The sequence below is a fragment of the Caloenas nicobarica genome, chromosome 11 (genome assembly GCF_036013445.1).
Source record: "Caloenas nicobarica isolate bCalNic1 chromosome 11, bCalNic1.hap1, whole genome shotgun sequence".
NCBI lineage: Eukaryota > Metazoa > Chordata > Aves > Columbiformes > Columbidae > Caloenas > Caloenas nicobarica.
This window is the reverse complement of record NC_088255.1, coordinates 11,775,697-11,798,735: the sequence shown is the minus strand read 5'-3', so window position 1 is coordinate 11,798,735 and position 23,039 is coordinate 11,775,697. Positions and strand designations below refer to the sequence as shown.

At 38.7% G+C, this 23,039-nt stretch overlaps 1 protein-coding gene across 1 annotated transcript in view; it reads right to left on the bottom strand.

The window, feature by feature from the left end:
* Positions 1-22,580, bottom strand: part of LOC135993206 (contactin-3-like) — a 57,231-nt gene extending 34,651 nt beyond the window's left edge. The window contains exons 1-5 of the mRNA XM_065642874.1: positions 22,367-22,580; positions 19,686-19,739; positions 15,250-15,345; positions 1,371-1,574; positions 962-1,064 (exon numbers count right to left, since the gene is read on the bottom strand). Coding sequence (XP_065498946.1) covers positions 962-1,064; positions 1,371-1,574; positions 15,250-15,345; positions 19,686-19,739; positions 22,367-22,580 — 671 coding nt within the window. The remainder of the gene's footprint in view (positions 1-961; positions 1,065-1,370; positions 1,575-15,249; positions 15,346-19,685; positions 19,740-22,366) is intronic.
* Positions 22,581-23,039: the final 459 nt, after the last annotated feature.

The window sequence follows — 23,039 nt, the reverse complement described above, 5'->3', positions numbered from 1 at the left end:
AAGATAATTTGAAATTAAATGTAAATTCCTGTGTCGCCAACATACACATTTTAGTTTTAAACAAAATCAAAAACATAAACCAGGAGTGCAGCACAGGCTGGGATCTACCCGGCTGGGGAGCAGCTCTGTGGAAAGGGACCTGGGGTCCTGGTGGACAAGCAGCTCCATGTGAGAACAGCGTGGTGCTGTGGCCAAGAAATCCAATGGGATGCTGGGCCGCATCAACACAGGCATCACCAGCAGAGACAAAGAAGTCGTTATCCCGCTCTACTCAGCGCTTGCGAGGCCACACCTGGAATACTGTGTTCAGTTTTGGTCCCCACTGTACAAAAAAGATGTGGACAGGCTGGAGAGGGCCCAGAGAAAGGCCACAAAGATGATCAAAGGACTGGGAAGCTGCCACATGAGGGAAGGCTGAGAGAACTGGGCTTGTTCAACCTTGAGAGAAGAAGGCTAAGAGGAGACCCCATCACCATATTCCAGTATTTAAAGGGTGGCTACAAAGAAGGAGGAGACTCCCTTTTTACAAGGAGTCACATGGAAAAGATAAGGGGTAATGGGTACAAGTTACTCCTGGGGAGATTCTGATTGAACACGAGAGAAATTTTTCACAATGAGAACAGTCATAGGAATAATCTACCCAGAGAAGTGGTGGATACCCCAACATGGGACACTTTAAAGATTCAGCTGGACAGGGTGCTGGGCCATCTTGTCTAGACTGTACTTTTGCCAGTAAAGGCTAAACCAGGTGATCCTTTAGGCCTCTTCCAACCTGGTATTCTATGATTCTATGAAAAATTACTCCAAGAATCTTTTCTCTCTTATTCCAAGGAAATAATTGTGATGATCAAATACGGTCTTTAGAAAACATGACCAAAACAACTGCCAGAACTCCTCATCTCTCGTGCAGATGAACCTTAATGTGCTTAACCTTTCAGAACGGGTGAAGTTGAAAACTTACTTTCCTAGTGCAAAGCATTCCAGCTTCACAGTGGAGCCTTTAGCTGCAGGAAGTGTCTCAGGAAACTGCACTTCTATTTTGGGTTCATATTCGCCCATCACACCTATATGAGACAATCGAAAAAGGCAATTTTTAATTTTTAAAGCCTTTTATCTCTCTTTAGCATTACATCACATTAAATTCAAAATCAATCCCTCGCACTCCATTTAGAAAGGCAAGCCTAGAAACCTGCCAATGAAACCACTGTCAGACGTAGGAGAGGAAGAAAAGCATGCAACACAAAATAGTTTATCTTCTTATAAAGCAATGAATATCCTGAGAATGCATGAAAGGTTACACTGTAAGAGGCAGAAGTCTTCACTGGTGACTAGATATGTTATTTATTGATGGTAGAGAAGGGAAGTCATACCATCCGTGCGCAACACTAGAGGAGTTGGCGACCCAAGAACCTGGCTGTTGGTCACAGTGCTGGTCACAACACAGGTGTAATTTCCTACATCTGACGGATCGACTTTGGCTATGTAGAGGTGACCGGTCTCTTGAGACACAAATCGACGACTGTCCTCTTGTACAAATGATGGATATTCATTGAAGATCCAAGCAAATGACAAATCTAATTGGTAATAAAAGAGAAATAAACATATTTGGCAGGGTTTTTCACTTTTTTTTCTTCAAAGACCAGTTTATTATTGTATATTCAATACTGTATTATATACAATGTTGTATTATGTAACAAACAATACCAGAGAGCCAATGAGGGAGAGAAACAAATTTAAAAGTACCAGAAACAAGCCAAACCAGAAAAAGACAAAACCAACCATTTTTTCACCAAAGCCATATCTCCTCCAGCAGAAGAAAAAGGTGAAAGGAATTCAAAGTGTTTTATGGAAGGATGATTTTTTTGATCTACTATTTTTTTTCCCAGGCTTAATATGCATGGAAAGAGCAGGAGACAGCAAAAACTGAGACCAAACTTTGCTAAAATGGCAACATTATTCATTCAGTAGCTACTTAACTCGGCTAGATACTTAGCAGATAGAAACAGCACAGGTATGTGCAAGTGAAAGGAATGTCAAAAGCAGCATAAATTCCCAGTAGGGCTCACCACACAGCAAAACTATTTTTTTCATACAAAAATCCATAAAAAAATCAATTAAAAAAATGTCTATGTAATGGCAAAGTAGCCTTCACTACCATTCATTACAGTCACTTGAAAGGAAAACCACACTTCAAAAGATAAATTAAGAGATTTGGCAAAAACTGCATTACAATTTGTTTTTTTCTGAACACCATTCTGAGCTCTGTGTGTCCAATTTTAATTGGCAAAAGCCCCTTCCTGTGCAAGGCCATGTGCTTGTCTCATTCATATCCTACAGAATAAAAGGAAATTATTTTTTAATGGTTTTCCAGGCAAGAAATAATTTTTCACCCAAGTGCCATTCAGTTGAAAGTTTATAAAAAGATTACAGCTTCTGCAAGTGCTAATTAGAGACGATTATAGCTTGATTGACCTGCCTTCAAGTTAAAATATCTTGTAGCATTTACACGGCCCCTACAAAATGGAGATCATCCATTTTTCCACAGGTTTAATTTGAAAGTGTGTAAATTTGGATGCAGTCATGAAATGGAGTAGGCATTTTCATAACCCTCACTGTTGAGCACGAACATGCAGCTAGGAAAGCGCTCAGCCAACAGGACTATTTAACGCAAGGTGAGATTGTGCAGATGAAAAAAACCCATAAAATAAATGAAATTATTAAAATATTTATGGACTGGCTAATGCAAAAAGGGCACCAAATGAAATGGCTTATCATAATTGCATTTAATTTTCTTCTATCAATATTTAAACTCCTCTCACTAACAATTTTGCAGGACTGGTGTGTATGAACAATTAACAGTCTAAGGACTTATCTCAAGAGTTAAATTTTTGTCATATTTGGAAATATTTATTGTTGAAAACAGGCATCTTCTGGACTTGCAGTGTGTCTCCTCAGGTGAAACAATGGATTTCTCTGTATGTTCCTTCCTACATAACACGAGAGGTGTAATTAATTTATGATCAGGAAGGCCAACAAGGATTCGCCAAGAAAAGACAGAGTAGTTAGTGCAGTAAAACGCTGTGCTCTACCGTGACTTCAGCAAGATTTTGAGATGTGCCACAAGAGTCTCATACACAAGCCAAAGAATATTCATACAGTCAACAAAAAAAATATTCTGTACAACTGTTCTCCTATTTTACAACAAAAATACCAAGAGGTTGGTGTCAGTGTTTGGCTGCTGAATTGGGAGGGCTTGTTGAGGTGCAGCAGGGTGAGGGCAGCTGCGCACCGTTCCGGCTGTGGTCTGGCACTATTCAGTACCTATCAGCCGCTTCAAAGAGAAAAAAATAAATAAATAAACTTACAAAAGTAAAAAAAAAAAAAGAGAGAGTACACCTGGGGAGTCTGAAGGGGACTACAACCTCTTTGAAAACAAAGATTATATGGTCTTTGCTAAATAGCAAAGTCCAGAAAATAATGCATGATTCCATTTCTACAGAGCAGCGGGATGAAGAGAGTGGCTACAAGGCTGTAGACCAAATTGGGTATCAATTCAAGAACAGTAAGAAAAAAAAATAATCTGTATTTCCAGCTCTACATCAAACTCAAGACATTCATGAGACACACAAGTGTGGGAAGTCAGACTTGATTCTTTCTGGTATTTATTGAGCTAGTTGTTTTCCTTAGTTCAAAATATCATTCTATTCTAAAAAAAGAAAAATTAAAAAGACATTCAAAACATGCAAACGGGATGGAGAGATCTGGATATGCTGCAGGAAAATGAGCAGCTTGATTTCGTTCCTATTATATTCGGTTAAGTCAAGAGTAAACTCTTTAAAATCAGCCATTATGATTACGAAAGCCAAGCAAAGCTTATTCCAGTTTAATTGGCTCCTTCAACAGCCTATGAATAAGCACTCCTGGAAACCTAATTTCCCATTCGACATATATTTTCATTGACTCTCTTAAAAAACAGAGCTCTCTTAAAAAACATGTTTCTTTACCAGTGCACCACAGCCAATATCTCATTTTATATTTATTGTAGTTTACAAAACTGCGTTCTTATTTTCGAAAAAAAATCATATTAAACAACTTGTTCTGTGATTTATTATGTTTACACAATTTGCCTGTTGCTGATCCTAGGGCACCTCAAGGGACATAAACTCACTCCCTTTCTGTCAATTACAAGTTTTCAGTTGATTTTCTGTTATAAATGGGAGTAATATGTCTCTCCTGGGCTTCCTCGGAGATCTTAGCCTTTGCTTTCCAATGCATTTTCTTCCTTATTTGGCAACTGTACGTGGATAAAGCATTGGAAATCACAGTTATTACTCAATTTTTCTTGGTTTACTACATCTTGGTTGGCTTCTCCTCTTTATTTTGCATTATTTGATTATTATTTACTGCACAGTCTACAAGCCACAACATACTCAGCATGCTCATACTGCTCTAGGTGCTTTGTGCATCTAAGTGTTCCATTAAAAATAGCTCACAAAACTGCCTGTCATTTTTAAAATTAGATTATTTTTAAATTCAACAATTAAATCAGTATCATTCTGTATATGCCACTTCCATTTCTTGCCATCTATGAGCCTTGAAAAACATACCATCATGGCCTATGTAACAAAAGTTTAATATTGCTAAAGGAACATCAAGGAGTAAGCCCCACACATTTAGTAGTTCTTAATTGAGTTCAAAGTTAGACCATGTACGTGCTTTTAAAAAGATTACTTTTAATTACATTGTGCATTTCGTCTAAGAGAGGCTGCGCCACATCAGTAGGAGACCACAGAATCAAACCAGGGCAATTTTATTTCTTGGAAACACACAACAGTAGTTGTGGGAACCCAAACATATAAACAAATGCAGGAAGTCAGCAAAGAAAAAAATTGTGGAAAAACAACAAAAAAAGGAGCATATAGACCTATGATTGAAAGGAAAAGGATAATAATCCATGATGTTTATTTTACACACTAAAGGCACGAATTCTGAAGGTCTTCTCTGCTCTTCATTCCCCACCATCTCTAGTTCCTTTTGTTCGGGACCACTGCCCCCATACATCTACTTCATATGTATGCACTAGTCCTGTAATTCACACCTAAATGAGATTTCTAGAACAGCCAAAAGTAAATGATGTGAACAATACTGTTCTGAAACAGATTTAAATTTATGTTCAAAACCGACTGGATTTCAATTAGTGAAGCCAATGTTTCCATAAATAATCCTGAAATGAAAATACTTGATTTTGAGTGTATCGAGGTGATGGAACAATAGGTGCTTTTTTTTAAAAAAAAAAAAAAAAAAAAAGTTGTTTCATGTCAATCATTGATACCCAAATCTACATTATTTCATACAGCTCTCTAATTCAGATTTTACAATATTCTGTAATAAAGATGCAACAGGAAGCTGGAATATCCTGGTATTTTCTCTCTTCAACTGGCACTCTTTCTAACCCACAGGATGGTATATGCCTTTTAAAGAAATTGTTTGCAAGAAAAGTAATCAGAGAAAATTTAGCAATGACAGAAACTGCAATTAAAGACATGGAAATTTGCAGCAACCAGCTATTTTGAATTATCTACCTTAGAGTTAAAAGTAATGGAAAAGTAACACTCATTTTGAGAGGATAATGACAGGTTCCATAATTAAGAAAGAAACCAATTACTTCATCATTTGGCCCGGTTTCAGCTCAAACTGTGAAGAAATGACAGAAAATGGAGAAAAGCCTCTCGCTTTGTGGATGAGCGAGCTCTCATGGCAGAGACACGGAGCAATTGGGGATGGTTTGGTGGGGCAGTCGCACACAGAAATGTCACTTTGTCAACAGTTCTGAGGACAGCTCTGTAACCACTGTCTGCACGGGAACCCCGGGAAAGTGCAAACACGTTATTTAAAGACAGGAAATCAATCTGTGTGAGGTAAAGTACATTAAACTCCCAGAGGAGGCTCTTAACCTAGACATCAACTGTCCTTAGTTCACTGCAGCTTAATCCTTAGTGGATTACACTACTATAGGTTTAGGTCAGTGTACCTGTGGACGTGAGTGTCCCCGGGGGATATAATGCATTTTATCTTACAGTTACCACCTTCAAACTCCTCCTTCACTATTTTTCCTTTCTCACTTGGGCAAACTTTGGCCACTTTATTTCACTTAGTTCACTGCCTCCAGTAGCCCATCCTCCCTTTGGCAAGCCAGCAAAACATCTGCAAGGCCACTCGTGCTGCTGGACTTCAGCCAGCAAAAAAAAAAAGGAGGTAATACTTTATGTCTGACATAAAATAAATCATATCTTCCTCATTGTTTTGGCAAATTTTAAAGGTCGTTTAACAAATAAAAATCTTATGCACCGTAGACATAAGAGCAAGTGTTTATATACTCCAGTATGGGACCCTCTAACATATACGTAAACTGGATATTAAAATGTCTTCAGGTGCCATTGTCAAAAATGATTGTTTTGACAGAACTTTATTAGAAATAAATTGTACATAATTACAGGGTTTTAGGGTCTATTCTTGAGCACATTAAATGCCCAGAAACTGAAAATCTCTCCTAAGTATGTGCAGCCGGGAAAAACAGAAGAAAACTCAGACTGTGTATTTCCAAGGCGGATCCTGAACTGTTTGTGTACAGTAGCTATACCAATAATGCACAAGTCTTTAGCTGCAGTCACACTTCAGAGTACAGTCTATCTATAAACTGTAGGCTGGTAGTTTACTTTTTCTTAACATTTTGCATATAAAAATAACAACAATTACAAAATAAACCTCTATAATAGTGCTTGAATTGTGGCCACCAGAAGTAAGGTGAGACAATGAGTATCTGCTTAAAGCAGCTGTAACATTTTCCCGACTTGGGGAAAAAAGTTTGGAGACTTATAAATGCTTCTGAAATTTTCCCAGACTCTTTAGAATGACTCTCTTCTTTTGGCTGAAGATATTTTTGTTTATACAAAATGTATATTGCATTATAGGAATCCAAGTCCAGCTACAAAAAGTGAAGAATATACCCTGAGAAACTAATTTTGTTCCAGAGTATAATGGAAACACTCTGATTTGAAACTAATGTATACCATTAATCTTTTTGGCATAAAAGGTGAATTATTTTGTAGATAAAATATAAAAGATCAATTTTCAGCATGCTGTGCAGGTAATCAGGCATGCAACTTGTGTGTATGGAATAACCCAAAACAATAAGAGCAGTGCGAGAGACCCATGTAATATCTTGCAATTTCAATCCACACATTTAATGAGAATATTGAAATATTTTAGCTGAAATTGCAAGGTTCCTACTTCAGGCTAACACCTAATTTTCATTTTTAAATGGAATATGGTAAGAGTCCACTCATTTTCTGATTTTGAAATGAGCTAGTGTGATGTAAAAAAAGATGTAATTCCTTAAACACAGTTGCAGCATGAATTATATTTTTTCCCTATTGCCCTCCCACCTGTAGCACAACCTTCAACTGGCCCAGTAGCGATCACGCAAACCAGCTGGTTATCTTTGCATGGGTGCCACAGGTGACAAAGCTCCATCGATGTAAAATAGCCCCCTGAAGGTCTGTCTTTCACTATACTCAACCATTTGTAGAGTTTTTCTAAGTCTTTCAAAGCAGCATCAAAAGCAAAGCACACCATCGTAATTAAAACATAAACACTTGTAAGCTCATCCTTGGGAAACACAGATGTTCGAGACCAGCAGTGTTATTTCTTTATTAATACAACACAAAAAATCATGTTAAGTACATTTCCAAACAGCACATCCACTGAAAAAAGCAGCTCAGCGATATGGCCTTGCTTGCTGCCTTTTTTTGCCTCTCAGTCCTGTCACGGGTGGGATTTGACCATTAACTGTTAAGCTTCAAACCAAACGTGACCTTGTAATATAAAAGTGCTCCTTAACTGGCAGCTTAAATGTTCCTTGATGCTCTAAAGGAAATCCAGATGCTAACGAGAAAGTCTAACATAATGCCCTTCTACATTTGGGTTCCAGTGCTGAATAAAAAACCCCAATTTTGCTTCCCCTGTAGCAGCGCAAGATGATAGATTCATTTCTCTTTATCACATTTCTGAGCTAATTGTTTCAACTAGCTGTGTCATTCAAAGTGTACTGGCTCCAATCAAATTGTTCGTACTCTGGCAGTATGCAGAAAAGTAAGAAACTGCTTTAGGAAGCAATATTTAAATACATACCCATTAGCAATATCCATTTCAAATGACAAATCGTTCTTGTAATCACCTCCCTAGAACTTTACATTTAATTGCTCTGATCATTTCTAACAACTCTGTTGTGCTTTTTCAAGAGTTGAAAGTATTTTAAATTGCTTCCTGGCTACAATAATTTTGAGGATAAAAAGATGATAGTTTAGTTTATTGCTCAACTAAAACACATCTGATTTCTCCTTAATGTTAAATATTAGGAAGATAAACTAAGGGAAACTAATGGAAATAGCCAAGTGTCAATTTTCAGAGGAACATATTATACTAATGTTTAAAGGCTGAAGCAATGATTAGTGACAAACTTCATTTAGTAGTCTTGCACTCATTTAGGAGAGGGTACTCGGTAAAACCCTGTGAAAAACAAAAAATTACTTTCAGTACTCGTTAAGAGTGTAATGATCAGCTATGACTGCAGCCATAGCCCTCCTGCCTCTTCCTAATCAATTATCCTGTTTCCAAAGAGAAACTCAAACATTTTACTAGAGAAGATAATAAAGAGCTGGAGGAGACAAACCCCACAGTAACAATTCAGGGATAAAAATAATCTTGGAAGAGGGCCAAACAGTTATTTTCTTCAAATTTTTTCCTCTTTTTCCCCAAGGCATACCTGAGATACCTGGGACTAGCTAAGGGAAAAGGCTTGACCTGGACTTTTTTCTTGCATTTGGGTTCTTCCTAATCAACCTCTCCCTCCTTCTTTCCTTCTCCTCCTTCTTCCAACAAATATCCCCCCACCACATTAAAACACCCTTGTTGCATGTTGCTGCCTCTTGCAGTTTATTCAGGTTCAGGAGAGGGCTAATGAAAGCAGGTAGCAGCAATAAAGTCCACATCTCAGTCTTTCAAGGTCTTCTGGAGTACCCACAAACATTTTGCTGATAAAACTTACGCAGTATTAGTCTCACCAAAGTCTGCTCTAATCTTTGTTCTTTCACAACAGCTCACATTATGAATGCTACTACTACATGTATTAAAGTGTTAGTGAACCTTTAGTGGATATCAAATTTACTGCAGCCAGTAGGTGCTGATCCAATCTTACTAAAACTCCTCCTTGGGCTTTAGGTGAAATTATGCCCCCCACTGCACAGGCTATGGGTTCTGACATGCTCTCTCACCCCACTAATGAAAAGAATAATCTAGCTTTAAAATACTGAAATGATTTTTTTTTTTTTTGGTTTTCTGATTTGTATAATTGGGAATGCTACTATAAAACAACCTAAATATATGTATGAAGGAGTGAAGGTTAGAATCTTTCCTTAAAAACAAAATTATAAAAAGCCACAATATTCCAACAATCATTTTGCAATAGGTATTCAAGATGTGGTGCAAAATTTACAAGAGTTAATATTACTGATAATAGATGTTTCTGGGCTTTATACTCTACTGACTACCTGGCTATGAAGCTATCCTTCGCAATCTAGATACCTCTCTTAAACTAAGACTTACAAAAAGGAGAGAAGACCAAATATCTAAGAAATAAAATAGAAATATTAATATATTCAGATGTTCGGTGTCATTGATGTGCACAATGAAACATGGAGTCAACAAATAGTTCCGTAAGAATTCGGAGTGATATCTTGCTTGTCCAGTTTGCCCCTTCCCAAACTGGAATAATGCATCATTTGCTACAACTTTCTTAGGCCAGTTATAGCCTCCACACTAGCTGGAAAATACACACTGTAAAGTAGCTGTAGATGTTGCACAAATATATAAATAAGGATATGCTAATTTTAGTCTGGTTTACTTCAGCCTGGAACACAGGTTTATCAAAAAAAAAAGTGCTTTAGAAAGACAGCATTTGATAAAGTGCAGACCAGAGTGTCTCTGTAGCACTGGTTTGTTACTGGTGGTGAAAATAATACTCTGACAAACACAATTCATTGTAAAATCCAGCTGTGAAAAAGTATTATTGTCTCTCATACGGACATATGTAAGCATCTGTCGGGTACCATTTGATTTCAAACTGTCAGCTGAAATTTGTGCAGATGATGACAATTACACCAGTAGGAAGATTGCAAAATATATTTTTAAATAAAAATACCATTTCTCCTCGGCATATTGCAAACAGCTCGAGAACACTATGGAACAACTTTGAAGGCCATTGCTTTTATAATAGTCAATGTACTATTCTCCTTAGAATGCATTTTTGTGCAAAAACCTCATAATGTGCCTACTGCAAATATGATTTATTCCTCAGGCTCAGATGAGTGTCATCCACAACCTGCAACAAAAGCGAAAAGTAGAGGTGCAAAACCAGGATGCTTTCTACCTCCTGAAAACCCACTGTGACTAGGAGAATAGATACCGTATTCTGGAGTTCTATCAGTTTGGTTTTGCTTTGTTTTAAGGGTATTAAATGTTCCCAAAGCCAAATGAGTAAAATTGATTAAATTTACAGTTCCCTGAAAAATAGCATGTTGATATTCAAGAGTCACAGAAAAGAAATAATCAAAGAATCAAAATATTTCTGGCATATGAAATACTTTCCATGCCACGTTATTCTTGAAGCACAGTCTCACTGGAACTTGCAGGTCTCCAAATGGCAATACAAGAGACATGAGCAAAAATCTGCAAGTCTAAATAATTTGTGACTGACATGACATTATTCACTGAATGATTTGTCATACCAACTAGTGAGCAATAAAATTGGTATCTATTTTTCCATGATCTAACAATTCTAAACCAGCATATCGCAACTTCAAAAAAATAATCTATAAGACAGATTCATTCCCATCCTTCAAATATGATCTCATTTATCAATTAAGTCTACATTTTTCAGGGCATGATAGGAACATGGAGGACATTCCTGCTGCTTTATTTATGTAGAAATATTCTTGCCATTTTGCACAAAATAGGAACACCTATCACTTGAGGCAAATTATGAATATAAGACAAGTAGAATTTCCTTTCAATTTCCAAGAAACAGCTTGTCAGCTCCACAACATTCTTGCCGTTTACTTAAGTTCTTGTGGTTTATGGTCTAACTCCACAAAGTAATACGATAACAGGGAGTATATCCACCATCATAAAACTAATGCCTAGTTTTTCCAGGCAGGCCTGAATTCCTTGAACAGTTTGAATAACCATCAAGCAAATCTTCACTTGGACCATTGAAAATAATATTTTCTGTGTGTAAAGCAGCCCTGAAGACTACCACAGACAACGTAAAAGGGCTATGACTCATTGCTTTCTCCTCTCCTGAAGAACAGAATATACCTCATAAATTAGTAACACTTTCTGAAATCCAAAATCAATGTCAGATTAGTAAAACTGATTGCACTAAACAAACACGAATCATAATACCTAGCAAACAGAAGTAGTATCTTAAGACAAGTTACATGATACTCAAGAAACACATGCAGTAGTAACAGCAGGTAAAACCCTAAAGGAACCTGCAGATTTGTTTCACTCAGGGCTTTGTCACTCCTTAGATGCCAATTTTGGAACATAATCCATAGTAGAGAAAAATCATTTTTAGATCTCCATATGTCTAGCCTTTTCCATTGTTGGCAGAATGGAAAGAAATTAGCATCGCATGAATGTTTTTTAACCAGCTGCATGTTAAGTGTGTCCAGTAATCAGTTTTGTATGTTGAGATGTTTGTTATATCGACAGTCCTTTAAAATCAAAGGCATAACAGTAACACAGCAAAAGTCAAAGTAGCTGTAGAGAGTTCAGTAGAATTCAATGGTTATTAACAACTGACAAAGATAGTAGGAGAGTGACATAAACCAATTTTAGATGTTGTTTTATCTTTTGAGTATGTAGAGTAGATGATTTACTGATTTGTGGAAAAAAACAGGTTATTTTAACACGTTCCCTGTAACGGAATTAAAATTATATATGGAAGTATGGTCATGCAGAGCCATGACAGATGACCATATTAATTATCCAAAAAATCACTGCTTAATTATAATACAGCTTATCTAACATAAAAACCAGTTGAATTAGTAAAACATTTGGAGGGAAATCTTCACATACAAAACCAGTAATTTACTGAATCTCTCATTAAATAACTCTTGAACAAGACTACTAAAAAAGGGAATGCCAAAAGGGAAAACACACTAATTCTAAAGAAAATACTGGAGTGGTTTGTGATACAGCTTATGTTTAATGACAGAAATACAAGACTGATTTGTGCGTCCTCAACTGGAAATACTGAGCACTGTCCTCCTCCCCATGTACAGCAACAGCCATCACGGAAACAAAGCTAAAATACAAGCTCAGCATATGAGACGATGTGCGTATGAAGTTTATGAAGTGTACAAAGGCTTGGGGAAGAGTGGCTGGAAAGCTGCCTGGTGGACAAGGACCCAGGAGTGTTGGTCAACAGTAGCTGAACATGAGCCAGCTTGTGCCCAGGTGGCCAAGAAAGCCAACAGCACCTTGGCTTGTGCCAGCACTGGTGTGACCAGCTGGACCAGGGCAGTGACCATCCCCCTGTGCTGGGCACTGGGGAGGCTGCACCTCTAATCCTGGGGTCAGTTTTGGGCCCCTCAGGACAAGACAGACATTGAGGTGCTGGAAAGAGTTCAGCGAAGGGAACGGAGCTGGTGAGGGGTCTGGAGCACAAGTGTGATGAGGAGCGGCTGAGGGAGCTGGGGCTGTTCAGCCTGGGGAAAAGGAGACCGAGGGCAGACCTTGTCGCTGTCTGCAACTGCCTGAAAGGAGGTTGGAGCATGGAGGGGGTTGGTCTCTTCTCCCAAGTAGCAAGTGACAGGACAAGAGGAAATGGCCTCAAGTTGTGCCAGGGCAGGTTTAGATTGGATATTAGGAAAAATGTCGTCTTGGCTGCCCAGGGAAGTGGTTGAGTCACCATCCTTACAGGTGTTTAAAAGACGTGTAGATGTGCTGCCTAGGGACATGGTTTAGAGGTGGACTTGGCTGTGCCAGGTTAAGAGTTGGACTTGACAACCTTGAAGGTCTTTTCCGACCAAAAGGATTTCACGTTTCTAATCTCTAAGTTCAATGCAGTTTCAATGTTAGTTTAAATGGTAGATGTTCATACCATGATGGAAACGGAACTGCGAACTTCAAAAGGACAAAAGTACTGTTAACTGCGTGAATAATTTTCTCAGCCTTGAAAGGGCGTACTCATATTGCTTATTTAAATATCTATGGCTAAGACAAGCAAAGAAAAAAATATGCCTAGTTGTAGAAGGGAAGCTATTGGTCTTTCTTTTGGGATGAACATTGGTTTCTATTGTAACTGGAGTGCTGTGTATGGAGGAATAATCATCACAATTTAACCAAGTCTCTTCTTGAAGAGACTGTAAGAAATAAGTGCAAATCCCCATCAAACTAGCGAGAACTTAAAAATTGCAGAACATGGCAAAACACAACAGAACAATAATTTGGGGGCTAAAGGGGAAGAGAAAACTAGCTATTTGAGGAAGTTTTTATAATTAGTGTTGTCCTAAATTATCTCAGTGTCACAAACACAGAAACAAAAAATAATCAGATCACTGATCTGGAAAGGGCTGAACAGCCCTCAGAGCCCTCGGGCCAGGTCAGCTGTTCCTAAACCATCCCTACAATTCCTGACAAACTACTTCTGCTTAATGGATGGATATTATATCTAAAACTTACTGACCTGCATCCTACCATGCCAGAGCTAGAGGCACTGTATGTTTTATATCACTATGCTATAGGTTTATTTAACTGAAGAAAGAAGGACTTTTTCTACCTTGCTCTATGTCTCTAGAAAAATGTAATGGTTAATCCTTCAACTCTCAGACAAATCCAAGGATTTAAAATAATTCTGGTAGCAATTCTCAATTCCATTTGATAATTCAGGGAGGCCTCAGCTCTTTTTTTGCATGAACAATACAATTAGCGTGGGGGGTGTCAATCATATCCCATCTGCTGACAGAGAAAAATTCTCACCTCTTCCACGTGTTGATTTGAACCACTGCTCTTAGCAATATGAGTATATTTTGTATCACCTTCTGTTTAACACCTCAAACTTAAACATTGCAAGACTCAGTGCAGAGCTGTAGTCAGTTTGGTGACCACCTCTGGCTCTATATCCATGCACAGGATGCAAGTATGAGAATGGCCAGGATAATTCAAACTTTAGACTGCATACAGAAGCAAAATTTAATCATTCTAATTCTTACAGATAGCTGGGAGAATGACTTATTTTCTCAGCAGCTGAAAAGACAAAGCTGTTGTAAGGCTATAAAGATGATTTAAGGGTATGTATCAGTTTAGAGAGAGAAAAATTCTGCAAGCTCAGACAGTTGTAAAATTGCCAATTTACAGCTGTGTCTGCTCGGACTCTGCCAAATTTAAGAGGCCACAATACCTATATTATGGTATTGCATGTTTAGCTTGTATTACCTTGTCCTTGCAATCAAATCTAATATTTACCATCACAACCCCTCAATAACGAGACTCCGTATCAATGAAAAACAAATAAAACCAGTTACTTTCAAAATATTACTTGAGGCTCAATAGCAGTTAGCCGAAGACTGAAGATGCAGAATGAATTATGAAATGTAATTCCAACTTTTGGCCAGCCAAGAATCCATATATCCCATTTTCTCATCCCCCTTGAGACAGCAGTGTTTTAAGTTATGCCAGCATCATTACATTACACTATCAAATGCCTTGATTACAAGAAAACGGGCAGATAGTAGCATAATTAAAGACAACAATCTATTCTTTCCAATTGTCTAGTCATAGAGAAAACTAGATTCATCGAGGCTTGGCAATTGTGAAATTGGGCAGAATTTAACTCCAGAAGATACTCGGTTAATTACTGGAAATATAATAAAAATCTAACATGTTAAGTGCCCAGAAATTACTAGGAGTTAGAAAGGCATTTCAAGATAAAAGTAAATCCTCCTAAGTACTTCCCTCCACCACTTTTGGGTTTGTTTTCTTTTTCTCTGTATTTATATGAATACATGATAACCAAGTTTCGTTCCTACTCTCTCTGAATGTTCTTTCTCCTGTATTTCCAGGCAGATATTCCAGTTTATGGTCTACCAGCTCTGGTGGAAGCGCGAAGCCTGGAGGGTCCCTTACCTCCCGCCCGGGGGGGTGGGCCGCAGAGCAGCACGACTCCCTGCCCCTCTCGAACCGACACCGCACTTCTCATCTTTGTCCTGGAGTTTTCAAGATCTGTTGGTGAAAGGAAGGTGAGATGGACATTAGAAAACAGAAAATACCATATAAATATAGAGGAGTTTCAAGTTCTCAAACCCTGGTATAGAGTCTCTTAGTACGCAACTAAGTTCAGTGATTTCAGTGCATCAGTTGCAAAAGAAATAGCTGTTCAACACGAGGGAGGATGACAGAATTAGGGCTGAAGTGAACTAATTTACAAGAACATAATTAAACAGATCCTATGGCTAATTTTGTTCTTGTGCTAGGCTTATGCTACCCTAATTTTGATAACCAAAAAGGAGTCATAAGCATAACTTAAAAATAGGTCTTTAAGCCACTGTTTCTTCCGACATGAAGGCTCTGATGAAAATAGCATCGAGCTCCTACTGAGCTCCTCCAACCAACCGTAAAATAATGCTAACAGCACAGCTATTCAGAAAATGGATGTGCGTCTCTTCACACAGAAAAGAAATCCCTCAACCATCTCCCTGCAGCAGAATCCCTTGTAACACCACTAGGCTCTGGCGAGGGCACGTGCTTTGCACGGTGGTGTATTGACCCAGCGCTCTGGCTTCAGGTCTTCTCTGAGCTTCTTAAGCTGTGTAAGAGGGGAAACAAATGCTGCCGAGCATACATAAATGCAAAATTGCAGAGCAGCAGTATTTTATAATAAATTTATATGAATGTTCGCTCTAAATAGTGACTCAAGATCCAAGAAAGTATGACCTCATGATACCCTTGAATTAAGCTAGATATAACATTCAATACAAACTGTGGTTCTACACTAAAAGATTTTTCCATTAATAAACCGTATAATTTTCTATAATACAACTAAACAGAAGACAATTGTTTTTAACAAGTCTGTTTATGACCTTGTAAAGGATACTAACACACACTGTCTTTAAACTAAGGGTGTCTCTATAACCAAACAGAATAGGAGTTGTGAGTTGACCAACAGCAGCTATTTCCCAAAACATATTTTTGAATATTGAAAAGCAACAGCTGTTGCAGTCAGAACACTGAGCAAGAGTGATTAGAATTTCAATACTTCATTTGAAAAAATACATCTATTATTGCAATAATATACTCTTCTATTTCTGTTACTGCACATAAAGTTTATAGGAGGGTTTCCTAAAAGGGCTATTTTTCAGCTTTCCAATGGAATTTCCTTGCAGACATGTCAGGGTCTATGTTTTCATGCACACAGTAAGTCTGGGTCTTCCAGCTGGTATTTCACAGAAGTGGAGACATGCTATTCTACACTAGAATGAAAATAGCTCTGCAATTTGGATTTAAAAATTTTCAGGAAAATCAATCTATTTTGCATATAAAATTAATTTAGACCAAATCTTTCCCTCTTAAATCACAACCAAGGCGAGTCATAAATCTTACACAATGCCTATCATCTCTGTTATTAAGATAAAGTGGTTTATCGCTCCTTTCTAAGCATGTACGTTTATTTATTGCAAACATAGACATTCAGAAACTCAGTTGTCTCTGGCTGCGCAATACACCACCCGAGCAGGATGGGATGGGGCTGGGAGCGGCTGGGGAAGGGACGCGACCTGCGGGCCATGCCGAGGGGTTCCAATGGCACATCCCTGTTATCCCGCAGGTACCCAGCGCAGCTCTGCAGGGTGATCTGCTGCAATGTGGTACTGCAGGAGTTATTATATTAATCACTGATTGCAGATGAAGATGGCTGTCCCAGGGGAATAGCTTTTTGGGTAACAAGAAGCAAAGCAGAATCCATCAGAAAATGAAGAATATGAGCCATACTACAATGAAAGAATAATTTTTCACTCATTAGCAAGAACCTCTCCATCCTACCTTCTAGAGTGGTTTAAGTACCAGAATAATCGCACAGCTGCAGAAATATCATCTTAACTCATTTACATACTTGTACATTCTTTTTACGCATTGTCTAGCACCACTTTGAAAATAATTATTAAAAATCATCATGCAAAATAGTAATACAGTTCTCTACGATACAGAGAAGTCCAAACCACTGAACTTGGAAAGCACTTTCTGTTTATGAGATTCTACTCTGATTATCAGGCATCTCTGTAGCATTTTCAGGGTATTAAAGGTCAAAGCCAATCCTGTTTGGTGGAATATCAGGACAGATTGGTTTGGGTTTTTTATTGTTGTTTGTGGTTGTTTTTTTGTTGTTGTTCATGTGTTTTTATTTTGTTGTTTGCTGGGTTTTGTTGGTTGTTTGGGTTTTGTTTGTTCGGGTTTTGTTGGGTGTTTTTGTTTGTTGGTTGGGGTTTGGAGGGGTTTGGGGTTGGCTTTTTATAAAGCCAGTATCCTAACAGCAATAACACTAGGGAGAAGGGCTGTATCTCTAACAAAACTTGCTTTTACATGAAATCATTGGGAAGGAACATTAAGCTCTCAGAAAACTGACAGGGTAAATAAAACACTGTAAAATGTAGGCAAATAATAGAAAAGATTGTTTACTTTTACAGATCGATTTGTATCTCTGAAATCAGAGGCTCTTATCCTGCTGAAGTGTCTTAATGGATAAAATATAACTGGAAACAAAGAATGACGATAAGAATAGGACAGAAGATGGTTTTGAGAAGCGATGAGTCAGAACAGAACTCTTCAGCACTCCATGGGGTGACAATATCCCATTGTTTTGTTTGAAAGAAAAGGGCAGAAACAGATGTAAAGTATTTCTGCATTTTATCTACTGATCTATGGATTGTCTTTTTCATCATCAGATTTTTAACACTTTATCCACAACTTTCTCAAACTGGTCACCAAAATAAAGTGTTTTAATTATTTTTTCTTGCCTACATATTTTAATTTCTTATTTGTGTTTACTATGATTTATTAAGCCCCATTCTTGTTTCCTTTCATCTGAAATGCTACCATTCCAGTAGGAAATGAGTGACTTTACTACTAAACTCTATCAGGCAAAGTCTCTAATCTGAAAATAAACTGAAAATATTTTGGTAAAAATGTTACAAAAACCTGACTATGCAAGAAAAAATATTCAACTTAAAACCAATATAAAGCTGTGTAACTTGTAGATCAAATGTTTTTATTGCCTCTTTACAGTTTGCCATATAGAAGGAAAGTTTAAAGTTAACAACTGAGACTATTCTGACACCTGAAAAAAGCATTTTCTTCTCCCTTCCCATGCTAATATGTATATTTGCCTCATTGCTCTAGTACCAAGTGTATAAAGTTACATGAACTGAAATACACATGCCATTGCAATAAAATGGAGCACAAAAATGTAATTCAGCTCTATTGAAAAACTTTTTACTCTGCTCCAAAAAAGGAGAACAACGAAACATGTTCTTGCACATACACACAGTAAGGATATGAAAACCACATATTCCATTGGGTTCTCTCCTTCCATTTAATAAGCCAACTTTGAAGTCTCAAGCACATTGCTAAGAAAGATTTCAAAACAAAGTAAAAGTAACACAAGCATCATTTTGACTGTCTCTGCCCTGCAATGACTGTTTATGCATTTGGAACAGAAGCATAAAGAAGTTCATGTGATACCCATAGTTATTAAAAAACAACAATGTACGAATTCAGAGGTGGGAAAGGATTATGCTACCTGAAGCATCTGTAGAAAGTAAACCAGACCTTGTTCTTACCTGATGTCAACATGTGAGAAAGAATAAAGAAAAAAAAATTATCTTCATCTGCAGAACACTTGCCTGTTAACTGCATTCATTGCAGTTCATTGCAATTACCTTCCAGAGTGATTCTGATTTCTATAATCTTGCGTAATCAAGGAAGGTAAGGAAATGGATGACAAGATCAGATCAAATATTACACCTATGATTTGAAAATTCATAGAACACCATGTTATGAAAAATCCATAGAACTTTTGATGACAAAGCTGCTCCAGACACACAACTCCCACCTTGTGGCAGCACAGAGTTGTATCATATTGTGCCAAGAAACCTGCGGGATGTTTCACCCCTAGTCACACATATCTGTACATAGGATCTTCATAGGATTTTTAGAGGCTGCTGGAATTTTTCTAATTTTTTTTTAAAGTAATGCACAGGATACAATCATTCCACGAAGAGAAGCAGGATTCCATAGGTTTCCAACTCCAAGCCCAGCAACACCAAAGCATCTTACTATATTTACATCAATTGATACTTATTGTCAACACATGCTTATTAGCAATTCTACCATGTTTTGATAACTGCAGAACAAGTGTTCACGCTCTACAAGCATAATTGTCCCTTAAGAGCAACAAAAATGTTTATTCCATTAATTCATTAGACTCAGTATTATTCAAAATAGCAGAACTTGTTAAACATACTTTATGTCTAATTCTGTTCTGGTAGGATGTTCAAGTACCTGAGTCAGACAACCAAATCTTAACTGTTTCCTTGAATAGGTAATTCTGAGATGGGGACTTTGTTCTATGTCAGCACATCATGAAGAACTAATTCACAACCTGCTCGCCCTGGTAAAAGTCACATTATTAAATTGAAATGAAATAGCAGTCTCTTGACTCTTAAGAAAAAAAAATAACAGCCTCAGCATGTTATAATAGCTATGTTGGTAATGACGACTTCTGAAGAAAACAGAATAAGGCAAATTTTTTTCTTTGAAAAACAAACAAAAACCTATTCACCACCACTTGAGTAACCTATTGCATAAGCGAACCACCTTCCACATCACTCTGTACCCAAACTTGGTTATACCAAGGCATTTCCGTGACCACGTATTTTACACTACTTTAGACAGACACCAGAAACTGAACGTACACTTGGCATAATTTTAAGCTTCTTACAAATACTTGTATCTGCTCAACAGAACAGTTGGGATGCAGAGCCTGTTAACCCGAGCACACTGCCTGCAGACATACAGCACTTGGAAAATGCACAGTAGAGCTGCACAGGAGCAAGTGAGACTTTCTGCTGCCTTCCGTGGGCTTTGGACCAAGGCTGGGAGAATCATGCTGGGGTGGGAAGGATGGGCAAGACTAAGAATTATCACCATAGTCATCAGTTATTGTTGGAGGTAGAAAGGAGAGAAGAGAAAAATATTAACAGAGCAAAAGTGGACATTACTCAAAGCATGCAAAGAATCATGTTGTTTTGTCACTTGAGAAAAGATTCACTGGCTACTGGGGAACCATCTCCACAGTTCCACTTTTGTCAGGCTGGTGTTACAGGGAAATCATTTAATTCACAGCAACTTCTACACAATCTCTTTAATGCTGTGACGCACTGCTGAGCTTTCATTTTAATAGTACGACACTTATCTGTATGAAGTTAACAGTACACGAGGTCACACACACATTACGGAGTATTTTTTTTTTAAAGCCCATTTTGGTAAGAGAGGAGCATCGCCGGTGCTGCTGGTGCAGTCCCGCAGCCCAGGACAGCAGCTCAGCCCCAAAGCCTCAGGGGCAGGGCAAGCAGAAGCAACCTCCCGCCCTCAAGGTACATTTTACTCACAACCCAGAGCAGTACGTAGACAACTTTGAGTTCTTTAGTTCAAAATACTGCTCCCACCCCTGCTCACATTAGTCTCATTCAGCAATGCCCATCCGAGTCTGTATCTCGCATCCATAGAAATACTGTTAATAAAATGCAGCAAACTTCTACAGAGAGCGGGCAGGTCAGCAAAGAGACCCTGCAGGATTTTTCCATTGCATGAAAAGCAGAATATCTAACGAGCAAGTCGTGTAGGGACTAATAGGCTGCTAAAGCCAGCTGGGGTGAACAGCACCAACCAACAGCATCAAAAACTTATTTACAAAATTCTCAAACTCTTCACATCCCTTTAAATCACTTGGGGTACAGCAAAAATGAAACAGGAAAGAATAAAACACATTTACACCAATTAAATGAGAATAATTTAAAAGTTATACAACAAAGTCTGTGTTATATAAACACAAATAGGAAAAGCTATAAAGAAATTGGCAGGGATGCAGCATCAGAATGCGGTGAACATGAGATCCAGCGTGGAAGGAGGTAGAAGAGTCCGCAGTAACAAGGGAGAAAGAGGGACAGCGAGACATGACATGCTTTTATGGGTTGTTTAGAACAGAAGAGACCAGAAATTGCAGGATAAAAAAAAAGCAGTAGAGGAACATTAGTAGCATAGAAGTTGAGTCAATATCTGATGAGCAGGGAATTTTTTTTTAAACATGTTTTGCACTGGCAAAAATGCACTGATAGAACTGGAAACATAGCATTGGAAGGGCAACGCATGTTTTGAAGGAAAGACATTCTCCAACAAATATTTCAAAAAATATGCCTTCCATAAATTCGTATTATCTGGGAATTATCACTGAACTCAAGGCAAACACACAGCACTGAACAAAGCAATTCAAGTAATTTAAGAAATATCTGAGGTGGGAAAATGTTTGCTCAAAGAAGTTATCCTACAGCTGAGTTCTCAGATGCAACACAGATTTTGCCTCCCTAAAGCAAATCCTAAAAATATCCTGACAGTCTATAGGCACCTCCACCACTGACTCCTCATCACCACAAAGCAGTTCAATGGTGAAGAACACCAGGCTATTCACATTTTAATAAATGGCTAAATGCTTTGCCAGATCTAGGTCTAGTTACCTGAAGGTTTGTTTATAAGTCACAGTGTTTCCAAGAAGACTTTCCTCAATAAATCAATGAAAACCATCCTCCAACAGTTCGTTCTTGAAGCACTGGGAACATGCCAATGACAAAGGGATTTTTTTTCTGCCACTGACTTCACTCCTTTATCTTTCCAAAAACCAGTCACCTGTGGTGACCCTGACCGGACACCAGACACCCACCAAAGCAGCTCGATCACTCCCCTCCTCAGCTGGGCAGGGGAAGGAAAATATAATGAAAGCTCGTAGGTCAAGATAAGGACAGAGAGATCATTCACCAATTACCCTTACAGGCAAAACAGGCTTGGGGAAATCAGTTTATTACCAAGCAAACCAGAGCAGGATAATGAGAAATAAAACCAAATGTTAAAAACATCTTCCCCCTACCCCTCCCTTTTTCTCAGGCTTAACTTTACTCCTGAATTCTCTACCTCCTCCCACCCCAGTGATGCAGGGGGATGGGGAATGGGGTTGTGGTCAGTTCATCACACGTCTCTACTGCTGCTTCCTCCTCAGGGGGAGGACGACTCATACTCTTCACACTCCACTGTGGGGTCTCTCCCACAGGAGACAGTCCTCCACAAAATTCTCCAAGGCAAATCCTTCCCATAGGCTGCAGTTCTTCATAAATTGCTCCAGCGTGGGTCCCTTCCATGGGCGCAGGCCTTCAGGAACAGACTGCTCCATCGTGGGTCCCCCACGGAGTCACAAGTCCTGCCAGCAAACCCGCTCCAGCGTGGCCTCCTCTCTTCACAGGAGCTTGCTCCAGCATGGGCTTCCCACGGGGTCACGGCCTCCTTCGGGCATCCACCTGCTCCGGTGTGGGGTCCTCCCCAAGCTGTGGGTGGGTATCTGTTCCACCGTGGTCCTCCAGGGGCTGCAGGGACAGCACCTCACCACGGTCCGCACCACAGGCTGCAGTCTGGAGCACGTTCACCTCCTCCTTCACTGACCTTGCTGCCTGCAGAGTTGTTTCTGTCACATATTCTCAACTCCTCTCTCTACATCTGCAATTGCTGTCACACAGGTTTTTTTCTCCCTTCTGAACTATGTTACCCCAGATGTGCTATCACCACCACTGACGGCCTCAGCCTTGGCCAGCGGTGGGTCTGTC